This window comes from Pteronotus mesoamericanus, unplaced genomic scaffold (assembly GCF_021234165.1).
Source record: "Pteronotus mesoamericanus isolate MK-2021 breed Mesoamerican mustached bat unplaced genomic scaffold, CSHL_Meso_final scaffold_31, whole genome shotgun sequence".
NCBI classification, from domain to species: Eukaryota; Metazoa; Chordata; class Mammalia; order Chiroptera; family Mormoopidae; genus Pteronotus; species Pteronotus mesoamericanus.
The window spans coordinates 32,782,603-32,804,380 of record NW_026555312.1 but is presented as its reverse complement, the minus strand read 5'-3'; the positions used below and the strand labels follow the sequence as shown (position 1 = coordinate 32,804,380).

At 37.9% G+C, this 21,778-nt stretch overlaps 1 protein-coding gene across 1 annotated transcript in view; it reads right to left on the bottom strand.

Moving 5' to 3' along the window:
* The window catches only part of ST6GAL2 (ST6 beta-galactoside alpha-2,6-sialyltransferase 2), a 37,061-nt gene that overhangs the window by 12,947 nt on the left and 2,336 nt on the right, over positions 1–21,778 (bottom strand). Inside the window, exons 2-4 of the mRNA XM_054592171.1 lie at positions 15,013–15,110; positions 13,250–13,351; positions 9,744–9,918 (exon numbers count right to left, since the gene is read on the bottom strand). Of these exons, the coding sequence (XP_054448146.1) occupies positions 9,744–9,918; positions 13,250–13,351; positions 15,013–15,110 (375 nt within the window). The remainder of the gene's footprint in view (positions 1–9,743; positions 9,919–13,249; positions 13,352–15,012; positions 15,111–21,778) is intronic.

Below are 21,778 nucleotides of genomic sequence, written 5' to 3'. Positions count from 1 at the left end.
ATAGAGAATTCATATCTATTTATGCTAATAATGTTATTACTATTTTTTCATTTCCTCTCTTATAATTGCTCAGGGTTACCCAAAAAGCAAGAAGAACACAAACCATCTAATGCTGTGCTATTCAGTAAAGAATATTTTAAAAATCACTTCAAGGAATTTTATTTTAAATAATTTTGTTTATTGACTACTGAAAACAAATGGCTTTCATCACTAGTAAAATTTTACTGCTTTTATGTGGAGCTGCAGTTTTGATAGGCAAATTAAAATTTAGACACATTTTCATGTATTTTTACAAGCCAATAAAATGGGCCAGCTTTTTAAAATAATTAAACAGAATTCATTAATGTTAAGTTTCTTTGGCCATATTTTACAAATGAATCCATACTAGGTATTCATTTAAGAAAAAAAAAATGTGTAAATTTTCCCAGGCAATTATGACTCAAGAGGCAGTCATGTGCCAAAATGCATGTTTTAAAATATTGTATAATGCAATATAATTACAAACCAATTAAAAAGCATTTCAAGTGGTCTTAATAAAATGTCACATTATATAACTCATCATAACAAGCAGTATATACACTTTTTTATTGCTTCAAAATTTGGATAAAAAGCAAACTTCAACCCATGTTCTGATTATCACAAATTCAGAATGAATGAAGTTCTTTCTGTAAAACAGCTTCTTCACAAATATCGATGTATTTGATGTGTTTTCAGAGTCTAGTATAGTTTAATAATTTAGCCCTTAGCTTTACTGTGGTTACACTAAAATTATCTTGACTTTATCCAGCAGTATTTAAAATAATATCCAAACTCTTTAAAAATAATAGAATTTTCTACTTGACAAATATATGATCTCACTTATATGTGGAATCTAATGAACAAAATAAACTGATGAACAAAACAGAACCAGAGACATGGATACATGGAACAGACTGACAGCTGTTGGGGCGGGGGAGGGGGCTAGATGAAAGAAGGTGAAGGGATTAGCCAAAGAGTATATATGTATAACCCAAGGACACAGACAACAACGTGAAGATGGCCAGGTGGAAGGTGACATGAGGACAGGAAACAGGGTGGGGGAAAATGGGAACATCTGTAATAGTGTAAACAATAAAAATAAAGAAAAAAATAGAATTTTCTTCTTGATGAATATATTCTTTCAACATGTGTTGAAATAAGCTATGTGTAAATAGAACATAATGCCAGTGACTGGAAAAATACTGGTTTATATCACTTCCAGTAATTACTGAATGTAAATTTTATATCAGGTAAATTAGGAATTTCTGAGGTTGACCAATATAACACTGCAAAACATATTTCTCAATGAGTGGTAAGGGCAAAAGCCTATGTGTACTGAATATGCCAGTCTAATGGAAGTCTAACAGCTGTTTTGTGGTTTCTCCATAAACTCATAAAATTGATACTTATGAGAACTATACTTAACACTATTTAAGGAACAAAAGTGTTTTTTAAGTGAGATTTCCCCAAAATATTAGTAATTAAAAGGTTGTTTGGAAATTTGAACTTCATGTAATAAAAAATAATTTAAGAAGCATCTACTATATTAATACAATTATAGAATGAGAAAATAATACTTGAAGGATAATTTTAGCTCATTTATTTGATGGTAACACACACTCATAAGTCATTATTTACAGGGAAATGCAAAAAGTTTTCTAACCAACAAAATTGTGATGCATTTTACACAATAATAAATATAGATGTTCTGTGACTTATTATTTTGTGTTAATACATTATTATTTTGTGTTAATCATGAGTTTGGATGATATATTGAAAACTCAGAACCCAAAGTGCAGTATAAAACAGAAAAAAAGGAAGCTAGGACCTGTTAAGCATGTTGTTCTTGTGCATATATTAAATAGGCTGAAATTATAGTGTCCATGTCTATGAATTTTATTTCATTTTTTAAAGATTTTATTTATTTATTTTTAGAGAAAGGGGAAGGGAGGGAGGGAGAGAGAGAAGGAGAGAAATATCAATGTGTGAGATACATCAATCAGTTGCCTTTTGCATGCCTCCAACTGGGGATCTGGCCCACAACCCAGGCATGTGCCCTGACTGGGAATCGTACCTGCAACCTTTGGTTGGCAGGATGACACCCAACCCACTGAGCTGCACCAGTCAGGGCTCTATGAATTTTAGAAACAGTACTTACAGTCAATAGTGGCTGTCTTTTAAGAGAGTGGGGGAGGCGATGGTGATTTCTACAAGAAAAAATACTGTCAATGGGTCAACGGTAGATTTTAAGTGAGCCCTTCTCAGCATTGCTGGTCGAGTCCTGTGCTCCAGGCCTGTCTGCCTGTCAGTGCTCACTCAGCCTAAGAGCCCGGGTAGTAAAGCTTATGTCTCCTGGTTTGGCTGAATGCCCTGCTTCATGTAGATGGCAAACCAGTCCAGCCATGCTTTGTGACTCCAGGTGAGGTCACTGACCTTCTATAAAAATATCTGTGTTTATAAGAGCAAAATGGAAAGGGTGAGATTTCAACCAAATAATTTTTTATTCTCAGTCAGGCTATAATACAGTCAAAATGACTTCACAGTACCAAATAACAAAGTCAATTTCTAATACCCAACTAGGGATGGAAGAGAGAAAATACTACTCATATGTGAAACAAGTAATACATTTCCAATGTACCTGTTGGGGTGCTTCTTTCTCTGAGCTGTAAGGACAAATATGGACTCTGATCAGGAATTCAAAGAAAAAGCAGTATATTAAGGCTCAACAACAATGATCAAAATGTCATACCCTTTAGTCAGTACTAATATTTCTAGCAACTTATCTTAAGGGAATAGGTTAAAGGAAAAAAACCTATATATTCACACACTGAATAAACTGTAACATATTATTAATACAGAGATATAATAATGGTTCATCAATATAATTGTTTTGACTTATATTAATAAAAAAATCTTTATACATTTGGGAATATAGTCTCATTTGACCTAGCATAACACTTTAGATGAGGTACATCACAATAATACTATACAGTAATTATTAGCTATTGTACTAGGCACATGATACTTCAAAGATAAATGCACTATTAGTATCTTCATTTTCTAGCTGAAAAAACTGAGGCTTGGATACATTCAGTCACTTGATTAAGATCACATATTTAGTAGGCTATTTGAGCCATGATTTGATACTGGTCTGTGTTGACCTTAAGGTTTTAACCATACATAAAGTGGTACAGAAGGAGGTAGGTATCCTTTTATGTGTGAGATGAGATGAAGTGCTGGTGAAAGTCTTTAAGGTGACTTGATTTACAGCTTTCTATTCTTTTCTTCCTCCCTGCATCCATTAAGCTAATTAGCATCTATGATGCACCTGTTGTGTGGTGCCATGAACCGAAGGAGCCTCATTTATTACAACATCGTTTAGAGTAACAAAATCTAGATGAGGTCAAAATTTGGAAAAGTATAGACTAAAATAAAATCAGGATAGCATTCCAAGAGTGGGGGAGTTATTTGGCATTTTTAAAAAAATGTTTAAATATTTGGTTTTAATGGATGTCTCCCCTTCTTATAGTTCCTGAAAAGGAGAATCTTCAAAAAAATTTGCAAAGAAAAACCTTATAAAGTAAGATAGGGTCACTCTTTTCCTTAATGTTTACAGAAAGATTTTCACCAATATCTATGTCAGGAGAAATAATCTATCTAGATCTCCTTTGATGTATATATGTGAATAAAATGAGATTTCTTAAAAAGTTAGTCAAGTTTTCACTAATTTCCATATAATGACCTTGTTATCAAAAGTCAAAATGTATGTTATTTGCACAGTTATATTAAAATGTTTTGAAAATAATTCAGTAATGACTGCAACTGTGAGTTTGGTTTCTTATTTAATTGTAGTAAATATTCATCTCTTTAATAATAATTCTTCAAAATATTTTATTGGTAAAATTGTGATAATATGATGTTGAAAAGGTAGAAAATATGCTTTAAAAATATTCATTTAGAAATTTGAAATGACTAACTTCAGTACACATATAGATATTAAAACAAATAAGATCATATTAACATTAAATAGGCTTGATATGAAAGTATAGTTTAATATTAAAATGTATTTATATTGTATCAATATAAATACACTTATGTATCTCTAATTAAGTTCCATTATAAAATAATAAAAAATTATTAGCTTTGATAAATTCTCTGCATAAGTGAACTGTAAGCTTCTGATATGTTTAACAATAAAAGGAGTTTCAGTGAAGAGGTTCTTACTTCAGTGCTAGGTCAACACGTTCATCAAATCCTACAACTTGCCGCTCTTTCTCTATGAAAGAGTAGTCTTTGCATTTGTAGATAAAACAAGAATAATTTCTTTAGCTGCAAATATTTGTGCCCAAATCTGATTGTACTAAGACATCTTGCTCAAAAGATGTCTTCTCCATAGGAGATTGATAATACATAGATCCCACAGAATCCAGGAAAAGCAGAGCCCTGTGCCTCGGGCATTGTGACTAAGACACTGCTGCTGCAGAAGCAACTCCAGTCCGACTCTCACTAAAAAAATGCTCAGAAAGGTGCACTGAAAAGAAACTGCTCCTAGACTTGTCTTTCCTTCAATATTAATTGCTCCCCTATCCCTGCACACCACCCCCTACCCCAGTTTCTACCCAACAAGGCAAGCTCACAAGATTTGTATGCCATCAAGGAGGCTGCTGGTGCTAGGCTGCAGGTTGCTAAGGCAGGTGCAAAAGGATGTTACAGTTCTTGAACAAAAGGTGCTCACTGAACCATCTGCTCAAATACTACTGAGAGTCTGGTTTCCTGAAGTCCATGAAGAATTGGGGCCTTGCTTTCTGTTTCCCAAACTGATACCCCACTTATCTTGGGATCTTGGTTCCCAAGATGACAGAACTAACCAACCAACCAAACTAACAAAAATCTACTAAAAAAATATTTTCATTGATTTAAAGAGAGAGGGGAGGGATGTGGAGGACAGAGGGAGAGAGAAAGACAGAGAGAGAGAGAGAGAAAGAGAGACTGATGTGAGAGGGAAACATCGGCAGGCTGCCTCCCACATGTGCCCTGACTGGGGATTGAACCTGCAACCCAGGCATATGCCCCAACCTGGAATTGAACCCCTAACCCTCCAGTGCACAGGACAAAACTCCAACCAGCTAAGCCACACCAGCCAGGGCTAAAATCCACTTTTAAGAAGGTATCTACAGTCAGCCATTAAATATGCTGTTTTACACTAAGGTTTTAGGACATAAAATGAGTCCATCATGGGAGTAAATTTTACAGGTATCTCTTTTAAGAAACAAAAAGGATGATGTATTTGTAGAATTCTGGGGTTTCCTACTGAGCCAAATGCCTATCCCCTGGATAATACATCTATCAGTATAGACCCTGTGGACTAGATTTCTCATATTCCCTCCAACTTTAAGATTCTAAAAAGTTAGAAGAGTTGTTCTCAAAGTGCAGTCCCATCCGTTAGCATGACTTAAAAAGCTATTCTTGCCACCTCCAACTACTCAGAAACTTTAAGTGTGGGCCCAGGTGATCCCTCTCCTCCCCTCCTTTTTTTTGAGTGAGAGAGAGCAAGAGAATGAAAGAGAGAGAGAGAGAGAGAGAGAGAGATTGATTTGTTGTTCCATTTATTTATGCATTCTTGTATATGCCCTGACTGGGGATGAAACCTGCAACCTTGGCATACGGAGATGATGCTCTAATCAACCAAGCTACTTGGCCAGGGCTCAAGCATCCTTTTTAAAAAGCTGTGGAAGCCAGCTACTAGCATGGTCCCCAAATTATCAGTACCTAGTATTCATGTCTTTGCATAGTTCCATGTCAGAGTAATGAGGCTGACTTTTATAGCAAACAGAAATTAGCCAATGTGATAGTATATGACACATGAAAAGTACTGTGACCTCCTCCATCCTTGCTCTCTCTTGGATCCCTTGCTCTGGGCAGCTGCCATATGGTGAGGAGACTCAAACACTCAAGCAGCCCTATGGACAGGTCCATGTGGCCTCTGGCCAACAGCCATCATATAAGCAAGCCACCTTGAAAGCAGACTGGCTGGCCCAAGTCTAAATAAATAGCTTGACTACAACCTCCTGAGATACTAAGTCACTTTATCCAGCCAATCTGTTCCCAAATTACTAACCCACAAATACTGTGTGAGACAATAAATGCTTATTGCTCTTCTCAGTATCTGAGTTGTGGGGTAATTTGCTTCACAGCATTAGGTAACTAATATACAAACCCTCTGGGTGATTCTGGTGCATGCTAAACTTTAAGAACCACTGCTAGAACATTCATTTAACCTTCAAATAGGAACTTTTTGTACTTACTGTCTATGCCAGACTAAGACAGGAACCCAGACCCCCATGCTTCCTGTTCTTTTCCTTCACTGCAGTTCCAGTTTGTCTATTTTATTTATGTGCACGTACCTTCAAAATATCTGTTACTCATGACACTGTCATTTTTGGGGGACAGGACCTTTGCCCAGCTTCCTCACTACCATTGCCCTGGGACCCAGTCTGTGCTTGGCACATAGGAGGTGTTCAACTAATACGCACTTGTGGATGATGTTTCCCCTTCACCTTTGCTGCCTTCCTCCTACACAATGAATTCAGCCCCCAGGATCAGACCTCTACATAGTACCTACCATTCCATTTAAGGGGCCAGGCATGTTCCCCTGGGAATCTAACAGCCATTGGTTAAATTTCCATAAAAAGAAGTATGTTTTGTGTTCAAAACAATTACTTTTTAGAGTCCCTCTACTTTTTACATGTAGGTTCATACACACATACAGGGAAAATGTGTGCAGTGGGTTTGGAGAGGTAAGACATTAAATGTGAGTCAGATTTTCACAGCTGGATGAGTAGCACATCAATAAAGAAAAGGGGTCATCTACTTCACCTCCACGTGGAGCCCTGTGCTAACCAAGAAAGCAGAAAGTCAAGGGGCTGCCATGGAGCTCTTCTCTGAGGATGAGTGTCTGATGACCTGACCATGTACCTGGCCAGACCCACGACTGTACACACGAAAACAGCCTAACCTCATTGATGGGCTTGATAATGGCTTCTTTTGTTCAGTAACTGACATCACAGGTTAGAAAGTTTGGAAATGATGAGGTGGTGAGACAAGTCAACAGCTTTTCACCATGACCTTAGAACATGAAGGGACTTTTGGAGAACACTTTTTGATAAAAGAAAAAGCACTCATTGATCTTTAAAAATTCTTCTGGCAGATACATTAAGATAAGGGTGACATCATTTCACTGATTTATAAGAATGTCAGATAAATTATAGAAGGGACTCTGGCTCTAGCATATTTCTGAACAAGATCAACCAAGAGGTAGAAAGGTTGTAACACCAGCAGGACAGTCAGAAAATGATGGGGGTCTGCTGGGCACAGCTTGCCCAGGCTGTATCTCCTGCCCACCTTTAGGGAGAGGCTTACACTGAGATATGACTGGGACAAGAGAGGCATGTGAAGTCAGTGATGTCAGGCCATGCTTTCTATATACCTGCATCCCCACAGACCCCAGCCTGCCCAGTGGGAACCTAATGATGCCTTATTGACTCTCCCTTTTCCATTCTTTTGTGACGAGCAAAAGTTAACAGTGTTGCTTACAGAACTTTCTGTGATGATGGAGATGTTCTCTGCACTCCCAATATAGCAGCCACTGGGAGCATGTGGCCCTGAAACTTGAAATGGGGCTAGTGACTCTGAGGAACTGAAGCCTTTCTCTTATTTAGTCCTAATTGATTTAAATACATATAGCCATTTATGCCTAACAGCTGCCACACAGGACAGAGCACTGCTACAAATAGTAACAACTGCAAATTGGCCCACTAACTTATCTTTTCAAAGGTTTTATTATTTGCATTTTTCATATGAGCATATGGAGGCTCACAGGATTAAGCAATTTGCTCATAATAAGAAAGCTAGTAAATGGTAGAGGATAATTCACTCAATCTGTCCAACTCAATGACATTCTTGCAAAAACATCAAACTGTGATCCTCCTTTTTCATGTAAAAGAAGTCTTAAAGGCAAGTATCAGCTCTGAAAATTCTGAATTCTCAGTAAATAGCTATGGAAGGAAGCTGGCTTTATATAGATGGCATGATTGGTTTCAACAAAAACAAATGGGAAAATTTTTTTCTCCAGCTATGACTAACTTACTTCAGTATTTCAAACTACATCACAATAAGTATACCTGACAGGCCCTCACTGTGCCCTAAAACTTTTGCTCTAACAAATATTAGTCAAATGACTTCATCAGAAGGCAACAATAAGAAAAAGGCTTTATTAAACTCCTGTCATATCTTATTATGCTGTCTAAGCATTACATTATTCTATTCTGTTTACCTTTTCCTGATAAACTAGATTATCCTTTCTTCCACTGAAATCAATAGGATGCAATGGAACTGCACAAAAGATAAAGAGCTTAGGATTTCAAAAGAGTGATTTGGAAATAAAGTGTCAAAGGCCTGTGAAAATCAAGAGGAGGGAGTGAAACTTAAGGAAAATAATATGCAGAGTCATAGTGTAAATTTTGTCTTGAATTCTGCATAAAATATTGACATTATTACACTACCAAAAACCCACTCCAACATCTGCAAGCCCCAATTTAGATATTACGTGTGTATCTTGTATCCATAATAAAAGCAGCGTTATCTCCTTAAATCTCTCCTTTTTTTTATAGGGATCCATTATGTAGCCCTAGTTAAGGTGCAGGGTTATACATTCAAAACTAGGGTGGAGAACATAATAGTTTCTTATTCACAAATCTAGTATCCTTTGGTTCTATTATTTTCATATTGCCAAGGAGATCTGAGAAATTCTTTAACATTATTCAACTCAGTAAAATCAAAGAACTAATGGGGCAGTAAGCTGAAGCATAGGTAAAGAAATGTGGTAAGACCACACATTTTGAGGACCAAAACCTGGGTGGGAAAAAAATAATAAGCCAAGTGTGATAATCTTGTTATATAAAATCTATTTTTGGAGTAAAGCTAGTAGACTCTAGTGGTGAGAGCATATAAGGTGCCAGAATTAGTCTCATCAAAGCCTGGACCAACAAACCTGGCACTATCCTGTGGTCACATATTCAGCTGCCCAGCCTGGCTTCCCATCAGCAATGTATACAGAGATGGCTGAGGTGGGGTCTATGTGTCCTCCGCTTGAAGCTGATAGGACCTTAAATGCTCTGACCAACAGAGCACAGCACATTGATGCTGTGCACGTGTCTAGGCCTCAGCCTTTAGAAACTGGTGGCTTCTGTTTTCTGTTCTTTGGAACACTTGCCAGGAGACCAAGTAAGAAGTCAAGGTACCCTGAGACCACCATGTAAGAGACCACGTACAGCCACAGGTGGAGAGTCCCAGCTGAGCTGAGCCTCCCAGCCGTCCCTACCAATGGGCCAGATGTGGGATTAAAGCCGTCTAACGAAGCAGCTAAATATAACCAAGTGACTCCCCTCAATGCCTGTGGAACAACAGAATTGCCCAGACAAGCCCATCTTGATGCACAAAATCATGAGATAAAATAAAGGAGTTCTTGCTTGGACCTTGGAATTTTGGGGTAGTACGTTACACAGCAACAGAAACAGGAACAGAATGTTTTTTCTTCAGTTAGTCTACTTTCCCTCTAAAACCACCTATTAATTGCTCTTACTGTATAACATGAATGTGTATTTACTGAGTACCAGTCCTAACTCTGCCTGTGCACCCAATCTTTCAAATTTTTAATATATACCTACCAATGAAGCCAGAAGATGGTGGGTTGGGCTGAATCTTCTCCTTAGTGTTCTCCTGGATAATGTCCCAAAGCTGCCATATAAATTTAGGATGAAGAATATAAAATGGCTGATTTGGGTTTCTCTGACGGTGCTGAACATATGGAGTGAACAGGTTGTAATCTGGCTTCTTGTACCACTAAGAGAAAAAAAGTGAACACAAGTACTGAGGACCACACTGTGAAAAGGACATAGGGTAGCGCCCAGGAGGGTGGGATTAAGAGGTGGAGGAGGGACTGAGTACAAAGAGAGCAGCAGGGTTCTAGCCCTGAGGCACTGATACTTTATTCTTTAGTAAAGTAAGGGAGAGGACTAAGGCAGCAGTCAGCAGACTTTTTGTTAAGGACCAGATAATAAACACATACGGCTTTTTGGGTTATACAGTCTCTGTAGCAACTACTCAACTCTGCCTTTATACTGGGAAAGCAGCCACACCAGATACAAAATGAATGGCATGGCTTTGTTCCAATAAAACTCACCATGCACAAAAATAAATTCAAAATGGTTAAAGACTTAAATATTAGACCCAAGACCATAAAAATCCTAGAAGGAAACATAGGCAGTAAAATCTCGAACATTGTTTGCAGCAATATTTTATTTGATATATCTCCCCAAGCAAGGGAAACAGAAGAAAAAATAAACTAATGGGACTACATCAAACTAAAAAGTTTTTGCACAGCAAAGGAAATCATCAACAAAATAAAAAGGCAACCCATGGAAACAGAGAACATATTCGTCAGTACATCTGATAAGGGGTCAATATCCAAAATTCATAAAGAACTTACAAAACTCAACATCAAACAAACAAACAATCCAAGTAAAAAATGGGCAAAGGATGTGAATAGACACTTCTTCAAAGAGGACATACAGATGGCCAATAGACATATGAAAAGATGCTCAACATCACTAATCATAAGAGAAATGCAAGTTAAAACCACAATGAAGATATCACCTCACACCTGTCAGAATGGCTGTCATCAATAAATCAACAAACAACAAATGCTGACCAGGGTATGGAGAAAAGGGAACCCTTTTGCACTGTGGGTGGGAATGCAGACTGGTGCAACCACTGTGGAAAGCAGTGTGGAGATAACTCAAAAAATTAAAAATGGATCTGCCTTTCGATCCAGCATTCCCACTGCTGGGAATGTATCCAAAGGAACCCAAAACATTAATTTGAAAGAACATAAGCACCCCTATGTTCATTGCAGCATTATGTGCAGTCACCAAGATATGGAAATAGCCCAAGTATCCATCAGTAGATGAGTGGATAAAACAACTGTGGGATATTTACCCAATGGAATTCTACTCGGCCATAAAAAAGAAAATTTACCCTTTAAGACAGTATGGATGGACCTGGAGAACACTACACTAAGTGAAATAAGCTAGTTAGAGAAAGACAAATACCATATGATTTCACTTAAATGTGGAATCTAATGAACAAACTGAGCTAATAAGCAAAATAGAGACAGACTCATAGATAGAGAACAGATGACAACTAAGGTGGGGGGAAGTTAGAGGGTGGAGGGATCAAGCAAAAAGGACTCATGGACATGGATGACAGTGGTGATTTCAGGAGGAAGGGAGATAAATGGAGTTAAATGGCAATGGCAAAAATACAATAAAATAAAAAAAAAAAACTATTTAAAGATCAGGGCTGATTTTGGCTCATGGCTATAGTTTGCTGACCCCTAGGCTCAAAAATAATGTTTTTGAAATCTAATCTATAGTGACAAAGCAAATCAGTTAAAGCTTAGGCATGGGCTTGGGGTTGAGAAGACTGATGCATGGGATACAAGGGAACTCTGTGGAGTGATTAAAAATATTCTATTTCTTAATTGTGGTGGTAGATACATGACTATATACAGTTGCTAATACTCATCAAAATGTATACTTACATTGGCTGTACATAATTTATTTTATGAAAAAATAAACTACAGGTTGGTTTAAATAAATTTTTGCAGAAGTGTCTCAGGTACCACCATGAATTGGAATTTGGAGAAGGTGTGCTGGGGAGAAGCTCAACTCAAAGGGCTCAGGCCCCTTTGCTCCCTTCAAACAGATTCTCTGGTCTATGGTAGTATCCCAAGGAATATTCTGATGTTGAATGTGTTCTGTTTTAAAAATGTCAGAATGACTGGGTTAGATCATCTTAAGTGAACTGCAGCCCCAAGCCCTGAGCAGTGAGAGGCGAGCCAGAGGAATGTGGACTTACTTCTCTACTCCTCCTTCCAGCCCTGACACAGAGGTATTGAAGGGCAGGCTCCACAGGTGTCACCCTGTCACTTAGATTCAGTGTTACTGCTGCCCACACCCATAGGGTTAGACAGCTCTGTGTCTTAGGCTTGGATGCTTCCAACAGCTAGAAGCTCTCAGTCTGTCCATAAACAGCAAGAAAGCTACCAGATTTTAAAGCTAGTGAACCTCAGGCTGGAAAGGAAGCTGAAAAGTTGAAACACATTTGATGCTTGATTCTCAACAGAGGGTACATATAAGAATCAACCAGGCTTTCTCAAAAATCATACATAAATGCTGAATGCTACATTTCTAGAAATGGGGCTCTGACAGATATATTTGAAAAATACTCTGCAGATGGTTTTGATTTGCAATTCTAGGGAAAAGCTGGTTAGTAATCTGCTAGGTAAAGGTCCAACCTCAGTGTCAAGGTGAACATTGGCAGAACACTCCTTTCTTGGACAGCGCTCTTAGGAAGCTGCCTCTTGGTGGAGCCAAGATAAGCTCCCCACAACAAAACTGCATTCTCTTGAGTCATATAGCAGAACAAGTCAAAAAACACTCATTGGCACAGCTGGCAGTGTCTGTCACAAGGCTAAATTGTCATCCACCTTCCTGGCCCTCTTTAAAATACTGACACTGTCTTTTCATCCACAGTTTCACCAAAAGTAATTAGCTGCTTGTTTAGATAGGCAATGATTTACCAGGAAGTTGTGCATATAACTTGCTTACATTTTGATGGCTAGTAATAATCTTGTTTGTGCTATATCACAAGGTTAAATGGGTTTATAAGCTGGAGCCAAGGAGTGACACACTCAAGAAAAACCTGTAACAGGTTCATTTAAATAATAAGCTGTTGATACACAAGTTTAGATTTTTCTTGCCAAGCACTTTCACTTTATTTCAAAAAGTCTTATAAATTCTTGGAAGGTGATGTAACCTTATCATAATGGGAACATTTTCAGTTTAATCTGCTCAAACTTCAGTGTAACTAGGAATTATATTTTAAAAAATCCTGCAGAGCAAAAGCCCCCTTTAGATAGACAATGTTCATCAAGTATTCTATTGAGAGGAGAGAGCAAGATAGGATGGATACACATGTATTTAAATGGCACACACACTCAGTTTCATTATCTCTATCAAAGCTTAATTTTTGACTTGCTCCCATGAATAATCAGTCAAAGGCACCTTCTGACCATTAGGGTTAGGGTACAGGCAACAAGGGAAAAACTTACCAGGTTAAGATTTGCAGAATAAGGAGCAGGGTCCCAGGCCACCAAAATGACATCTTTATACAATGAACTTTCAATGAAGTGATGGTTGGGGTTGGTCAGAATCTGTAAATACATAGAAAAATAATTTCAAAACAAGTGTTTGGTTCTTCAAAATCATATTCAAATAAAATGTATTACCTAGCTTTTCTGTGTAAGTTTCTATATATCTATTAAGTGAAGCATTTTTGTAGTATTGTTCAAATATTTTATGTCATTTACTTAGTCAATTTTTGGCTTATTTAAATTTGTGATAAAATTCCCTGCTATGATTGTAGGTTTGTCAATGTCTCCTGGAAATTCCACCAATGTTTTTGTTAAATACTTTGAAATTGTAATATGCATAAGATTAGAATTATTATAGCTTTCTCATGAATTTTCTTCCCAGGATTATTTAGTAAAATACTGTCCTTTTCCACTAAAAAAATATTTTTCCTTGTTCTGACTCATTTTTAAAATGTTTCTCAGACTTTATGTTTTTCTCTGGTTGAGGAAAGAGAGGCTGGCATCACATACTAAAGCACTTAAAAGGAATGTTTGAAGAAATGAAATTTTAAAAACATCTACCCATTCTTAAACAACTTTACCAAGCACTGCACTCATATCTAGCAGTTTTGAATCAGCTCCTGAAAGATGTAACCCCCATGCTAATCCAGGTGCCCACGACCTTCTACAATTGCTTTCATAGGTAATTTGTAGAGACAGTGCCATGCGGTGATGAACTGAAGTATGAAGGTGCCTCCAGGGCACTAGCCTCAGGACACAGGGGACGGAGAGAGCCAGTAAACCTGAGTCAGTCCCTATAGGACAGTTCTCCCTCTGTGGCCTTATCTAGTCCTATGAGTTCCTCAATCTCATCTGCCAATCATTTTTTAAAGCACAGCTTTGGAAAAAAAATAATGTATTGTTTCCCTCAGTTTTAAGGTGCATTTTTTTTAACATTTTTTTCCCTCAAACTTTAATGTCTCTGAAGTTAAAATGTATCTTACAGGTGACATGTATTTTAACTTGGTGAGATTCATCTTCTCTCTGAAAAGCTGTTTTAAATGAATAGTTAGTCTTATAATCAATAATGTCTATAAAATAAGGAAACGCAATAATTGTTTTTTACCTTGTATGCTGCCTGGATCAGGGTACTAGGCAGAAATCTAATCTTTTGTTCTGCAAGCAACTCATCATAAGTCATTTTTATATACTTTGAAACTCAAAATTGTAGTTTTTTTCTGAGAACAATTTTGCTACAAGTTTTGAAAATATTAAGAATACAAAGAAAACAGATATTTTTCAATTCAACAATCCATTTTAATTTTTAAAATTTTCAAATAACAGACTAAAGTTTTCAAGCTACCGTACTGACCTTGAATTTGGTATCTTTGCTTTTCTCTCCATCACTCCCTGCCTTTTGACGGCCACCACTTCTTCTAAGTTCAACAGCTTTTGTAAGTCCACAGAATGCAACATGGTAAGTCTATGAATACACACACACACACACACACACACACACACACACAGATTTTTCCCTTTGATCTTTCTCATTTTTTCCTGTTCATGTCACACATGAATTCCCGTTTCTCCACCTTTTTTCCTCATTAATTCTTTATAATCACAAGACCCATAAAAATAAAGAAGATCACAATCATGGGCAACTGGATAATTTCTTTTCACTCAATCAGTTAAACTATTTACTGATAGAATGCACATCCATGAAAGCATTCCATCCATCTTACCTGGGAATTAATGATGCGCACAGTGGTTTTATTTCCAACATCTTTCTCATAGCCACGTGTAGGAGCAGCGTTAAATCTCAAAACTGCATCATGAGAATCTAAGGGCACATAAGTGACACACTCATTTGTTTTCCTCTGTAGAATAAACATAATCTAGGATAATATCTTAAAGCAAATCTTTCAATATCTTAAGCTAATTAGACACCAACAATTAAGAGATCCATACAAACACATTTTTAGTATACTATTTGTTTAGAATGAGATCCTACCTAGGGGCAAATCAATATGGAAATACAAATACATTCACTTACAATTGGTCCTACATCATTTAAATTATATAGAGATACTTATGGGTTCACATTTTTTAAAAAGGGTATACTTTTTGCAGCTATTCTCCTAAAGATTCTAAAACATTTTGAAGATGGAATCTATGGAAACAGGTAAGGCTTCTATAACCAGGCTGCTCTACTGCGCCTTCTCACTGCTTGTAGATGGAGACCACTCCTAGTGCCTCTAATGTTGGTGACTGAACCAAGATCAAATGTGTCTCTCACATAGTGCCCCAGCCTCCAATGCAACTTTACCACTTCTGTGCATCTCTACTTACTACTGACAATGCCAAGCAAGCACATGTGAGAGCAATCTTAAGGCATTTTTTGTTTCTAACAATAACCTGACTTACTTCCTCAACAGAAGGAAGGGGGAAACTACCAATGGTTCAGCTACCAAGGCTATATATACTCCATAAGGGTAACCTTGGTTCACAGAGCTTCAACTACAACATATGTCTCTATCTCTTCATTTGACTTGACAAACTTTCTCAACTTCTTTGAGGTCCCCAAAACAAGGTTTCATGTTGTGAAGGCTGACAAGGGAGACAAGTACTAGTGGAAGAGGAGAGCAGGCTCACCTGACTAAGGGATGGACATGGGAGATATAATCCCTTTCCACAAAGCAGTCTACATATTGGGTTGGCCAGAAAGCACATTTAGTTTTTTTCCATAAAATAAAAGTTACTGGTGAAAATAAAGAATAAAACATTTTTTACTTTCACCAATTACTTTATTGATTTGGAGATTTTGAGTACGTTAGCTATCCCCCGTGTGGCATAACATTGACTGTTTTCAATTAATGTCTCAATTTTATTGCTGTCAACTTCAACTGGACTACCTACCCATGGAGCATCATCCAGTGAGAAATCTCAAGCATTTCACAAACCACTCTTAACACGTTTGAGCAGTCACAGTGCCTTCTCTGTACATTGCACAAATCTTTTTTGGTATTTCAGCTGCATTTTCACTTTGAAATAATGAGGCATAATATGCTGAAAATATCGCATATTTTCTTCCATTTTCAATATTAAAGTGGCTACACAAAAATTCACTAGTTTTTTTAAATGCACAGCTGATATGAGAGCTGTCACAATAGACTCTAACAAAATTGTTTCAAATGAAGTTAAAGACAACTAAGCTCTACTAGAGTCATCTTATGGAAAAAAAAAAAACAACCTTTTGGCCAACCCAATAAATACGCATGTCTTGAAATTTCCTGTGCCAGCTCATGGGTTTCTAAGAAACCAGCCTGAAACCAGAGTTAATCAGCAATAAGGGAATTTCCATGGACATCCTTAGCTTCAAAATTTCTATGTACATTTCAAGTTCAACTTGGAACAATGACAATACCTATTTGTGAAGTAGTAAGAAGTGAAATTATGCATTTCTGATTTGCTAAAGAGCCTTGTGGATCCATGCCACACTTACAGTGACCATATCCCACTCAAGTCCCTAAAGCAGTTCATCTTCTGCACTTGAGTCCTGCTATCCCCTTCTGGGGAGTGTCCTTGTGAGAGATCTTGCTACTCCCTAAGTAGTAGAAACTTGGCCTGCATGTGACCATTAAAACCACATTACAAAAGCTGCCTCTCTTTACAAGCACTGAACTCAGAAGAATTTAGATTCCAGATTTGAGCACCAAATCAGTATACTTTTGGAACACAAACAATGCACACAGTGTACCTGGCTATGTCATCAAAAAGTCCTACAACGTACTTTTAGGGGAAATTTTGCAACAGTCAGTTGTTTTAGTAAATAAAGCTGTACTGTAACACAGACACACTCATTTCTTTATCTATTGTCTGTAACAGCAGAATTGAGTTGTGAGGCCCTATGGCGCACAGAGCCTAAAATATTCACCACCTGGCCCTTAAAAACAAGAAGTTTGCCACTCTTCAGATTTTTAGTTTTTGGTTTCAGGACCCTTTTACATTCTTAAAAATGTATGACAATTCAAAGATACTGTATTTATTTGGATGACAGCTATCAATATATACTATATTAGAGTGTAAAACAGAAAAAATTTAAATGTTTATTAATTTAATTTAAAATAACATTTGTTATTAAAATACATTGAGTGGCTTTTTAGAAGACAGTTGGTTTCTCTCAGTTGCTTCTGCATCCAATCTGCTGCAATATATTGCTTTAGTTGAAGTATATGAAGATTCAGATGTATCACTGAAAATGGAAGGAATATTTGAAATCTTTCCAGATTACTGGGAAGTTTTCTTTGATTCTTCATCAAACCTTGACAAGTGTTAGTTCTGCAAAAGTTAGTTTCAATGAGCAATGTGACACAGTGACACATTTTTCAACAAATTTTTCATTAGTTTATCTTGATCTTAAAATGGATAATTCACCCATGTATAATTTTGTAACACTGTAAAATGATCATCTGGAACTATTAGTTCAATAAGTTAACCAGATCTTCCAAATATTGATGTACTTTGTTATAAAATAAATCAAGCTTCTGCTTGAAAGCCTGAGTTTTATCATTGGCAACAAACCATGTTAGTTATTTTTCCTAAGAGTGACAGATTCACTTAATTCCTTTTTGAGAGAATATCTGTCAATGTTCAAGACTGAATAAAGTCTGTCAGTCATTTGTTTCAAGTAAAAGTTGTGTTTCATGATAAAAATTGCTAGTTCTGCTCACAACTCACACAAATGCTTTTCCACTGTGTGTTGGCATGCAGAGTGCTTTTCAAGTTATTTCGCTCTTTGTCTTAAAAACACAGGTACTCAAAGACTGAGATTTAATAATACCAACAGCTTTTACCGCTTTGCCAAGGACATCTGTAACTGAAACTGGCACTTTTTTCTCTCACTGCTATGCTTGGCAGTGAAAAATACCATGTCTAGTAGAGTTGGGTCCTGCTGCCCTGATTTGTGCTAAGAAGCAGTGTTATCCACTGATCCTTTTGTAACATCAATGCAAATGTCAACAGTTAAAAAGAAGTTTTGAGTATTATTATAAAAAATAGTTTTCACTTGGTGAATTCCTGAAAGGGTCTTGTACTCCCCAAGTATAAGCAGAGCACACTGTAAACTCAGACCTCAGGCAACCCTGTCTGACAAGGCAGAGAGTGAGAAGAGGCTGCAAGCAGTAAGCGGAAACCGCAGGCACTCAGAGGTAGTCCAGAAGTGCTGCCAGTTTTCCCACTAAGCCGTGCTGCTCAGACACAGCTCTGTCTGAGGCTAAGGTGAATAAGCTGAGGACCCCAAGCAGCGGCTGTATTTCAAACTAATTATGCAATTCCAGATTCATCACATCACTCCAGAAAATGGCACAGCTTTTAAATGCCAGAGTTCATATTATGGTGTGTTTTATGCCTTCAAACACCATAAGGCACAGGGCACAGAACTGTAATCTAACTGACCTCCTGTAGAAGTGGTACAAGTCTGAAGAGTTAAAAGGCCAATTTTGTGGCAGAGGCAGGGAGGTAGAGCAGAGGCTGAGTGGATGTAGATGCGAGTTCCTTAAAGCTGTCTGAGGAGAATCGGGTCAGGTGGGAGGGTGATGTGGGGAGGACTAGCTGAGAGTGTGCCCATCAGACAGACTTGTTTTGTAAACATATGTCTGGCTGTGTGTGCACCACCTTGAAAAGGCACCTTAAAAATGAGGCTGTCCATTCACATTTAGAAAAGAAGAAACAGAACAGACAACAAGCACAAGGGGGATAAAGTAAAGAACCATTTCTGGATAAGGCATTTCTAGGCTACAGCCAGTTGATGTTGACTTGAGAACAAAGCCAGGCTAAACACACACACTGGAAGATGAAAGCCCTTCAAGGAGCAGCCAGCCAGGAGGCCCACAAGCAGTCACTGCCCTGCTCTGGGCACTGTGCCCACGCCCTCCCCCTCCTTTCCTATACTCATCCAGAAAACAAAATTTGCAACAGTAAGGAAGCAAAAGCCTGCAGTCCTTAGGGAATTCACCAGTCTTCTGTCTCCACCACACTGGTCTGTCTCACCTTTCGCTGGACTCCTGCAGTATGACTGACTTTCTTCACGCCATCAAATCTAGGCTCTGGAGAGATGTCTCTAAAATAAAAAGCTGAACCATCATTCCTCTGTTTCAAAGATTGCAATGCCTCTCACCATGGGCCCAGGGGTCAGAGCTGAAGTTTCTGAAGACCTAGACTGCGGTTGGATGGAATCCAGGCTCTGCCCACCGGGCCTTCTAGGTGCCTACATTTCCTTATCCATAAAACAGGAATAATCACACCTATTACTTAGGGTTGCAAGACTCCAGCAGCTAACACATAAAAGCATTTGCTACTGTAACACCCTACCAATGATTACAATCACTGAGTGAAGTCTAACCTCTGAAGGAGGATGCACAAGCACATCTGGAAGCTGACCTCCCTGTTCACCTATCCAGCTTTCTTTCCTCTTCCTTCCTGGCCCCTGCTACCCCTCCAGGTCTCTTCATTTGAATGCTGTATCTGTGATCTGGATTCTCCTCTTCTGGGCAGTCTTTGCTAACCTCCTCTCTCTGCCAAGGCACCAGCCCTTATTGTGGCTTAGGATTCTGCTCTCTTTCTTGTAAGTTTACGTTTTTCTCAGTCCTTCTCAATCCTTCTCCTAAGCATGGTATTGCCATTATCTGTTTGCAGTCTGTCTTCCCTGCTAGACTATGGAAGACTTGAGGCTTATGTCTGTTCCCTATTCATTTTTGTGTCACTAATCACTAGCATAGTTATCAGGCCTCAGAGAGATGGGGAATCAATAAATACTCAATGCTTGTTGAACGATGATATGATCTTTCTTGCTTTTTATATGTATGTATGTATGTATGTATGTCTGTATGTATGTAACAGGGGATGGCAAATCCAGACTCTGCCCACTGGGGAATACTATATGCTCTCACCAGCAAGTACTGTATGCTTCACTCCCTCCCCTCATTTCCCAAACAATTTCCAGAATTTGAGTTTCAAGAACACAAGTCCTGATCTCCCATATCAATTCCACTACTGTTAGTTCTGAGTAGACAGTTCTCCTCTGCAGTGTATTTCCACAGGACTGTGGGCAGATGATCTTACTACCAAATTATTGTTTATATGTATGGGTGAAAAAAAGGTCTCACTGATCCAAAAAAAAAGATCTCTGGGAAAGAATGTCCCACATTTCCAAAACAGTTCAGTTTGCTTTTCAGTAACATATTCAAAGTGGAGGTGTTGACAACTGCTACAATGTTCTTAAAAATGACTCAGTGTAACAGAACTGAGAGACAGGACAGGACTGCACTGCCAGTAGGGCCAGCAGAGGAAGCTAGAGGGAAGCCAGCCAATACAGAAACCTAAGGGCAACTGATTCTTCCCCTCCAGGAGGCAGGTGGTGATTGCTAAATTTCAGGGCCAGTTCAGCCTAGAAGGGGGGCCTCTTGGTAGCACAGTGGGAAGCTAGTTAGCTCCAAGTACTTTCCTAGATCTGCCCTCAGTTTTTCATAAGATTATGTTTTTAAGTCTTTTGATCTTAGCCAATCCACATGAGATTTTTAGGGGTCAAAATGAATTCAGCTAAATAGTTACAGCATGCCCCAATATTCCAAGTTGCCTGGAGGAATCTACTAGTGACTTTGTGTTTATTAAGAGAACCATTAACAACTATGTGTTGGTAAACATGTATACATTTAGGTGAGTAGGAAGGAGAAACCATCTCACAAGTGCAAGTGTTGATGCTAACTTATAAAAGGGATACCAACTTATAAAAGGGAAGCAGTTTTTATTATTACAAATTCTATTATGCTATGATAACATATTCTTAAAGTGGTAGGTACAAAACTGGATTCAAAGGAACCTAGGCAAAACAATAGAAAACTTTAAATATTTGTGTTTTTCAGTTAAGATTCTACGATTCTAATCATAAAGACTCAAGTGAGTGCATACAATATAAATTAAATCTGGATACTAGAAATTAACAAATATTTAAGTGACATTGCCCGTTCCTCCAAAGTGTATAATGCCCAGTGTCTTTTACACCCTATTCCAAATTCTGAAAAGAGTTTATGAGACTCTGGTCAGAGACGTTTATGCCAGAATAAAAAGAATTCTCACTGACATGCAAGAGCAATCCAAATTTGCAACTACGATTCAGAGGTGTTTAAAACACTGCAAAACAAAACCAGAAGCCAGTTACTGCCTGCTTTACAGCATAATATTTAAATTCTTTCTTACATTATTAATGATGGTCCTGGACACAAGAAAGAATTGTGGTGTTACTTCACTCCAGGGACCTCTAAACCACTGCTTTTCCTCGTCAATTGCTGGCTGCTCTGCTCCAGCTTTGGACACACATTTATATGACACATGGACAGCGTTATTATAAGCCTGTTGTAATGTCAGCACAGCGATACTGGGACCCCAGACCTCAAGTCTAGACTTATGTCTATTTTTTTTTAACTTAAAAAAAAATCACATTCAGTCTCATTC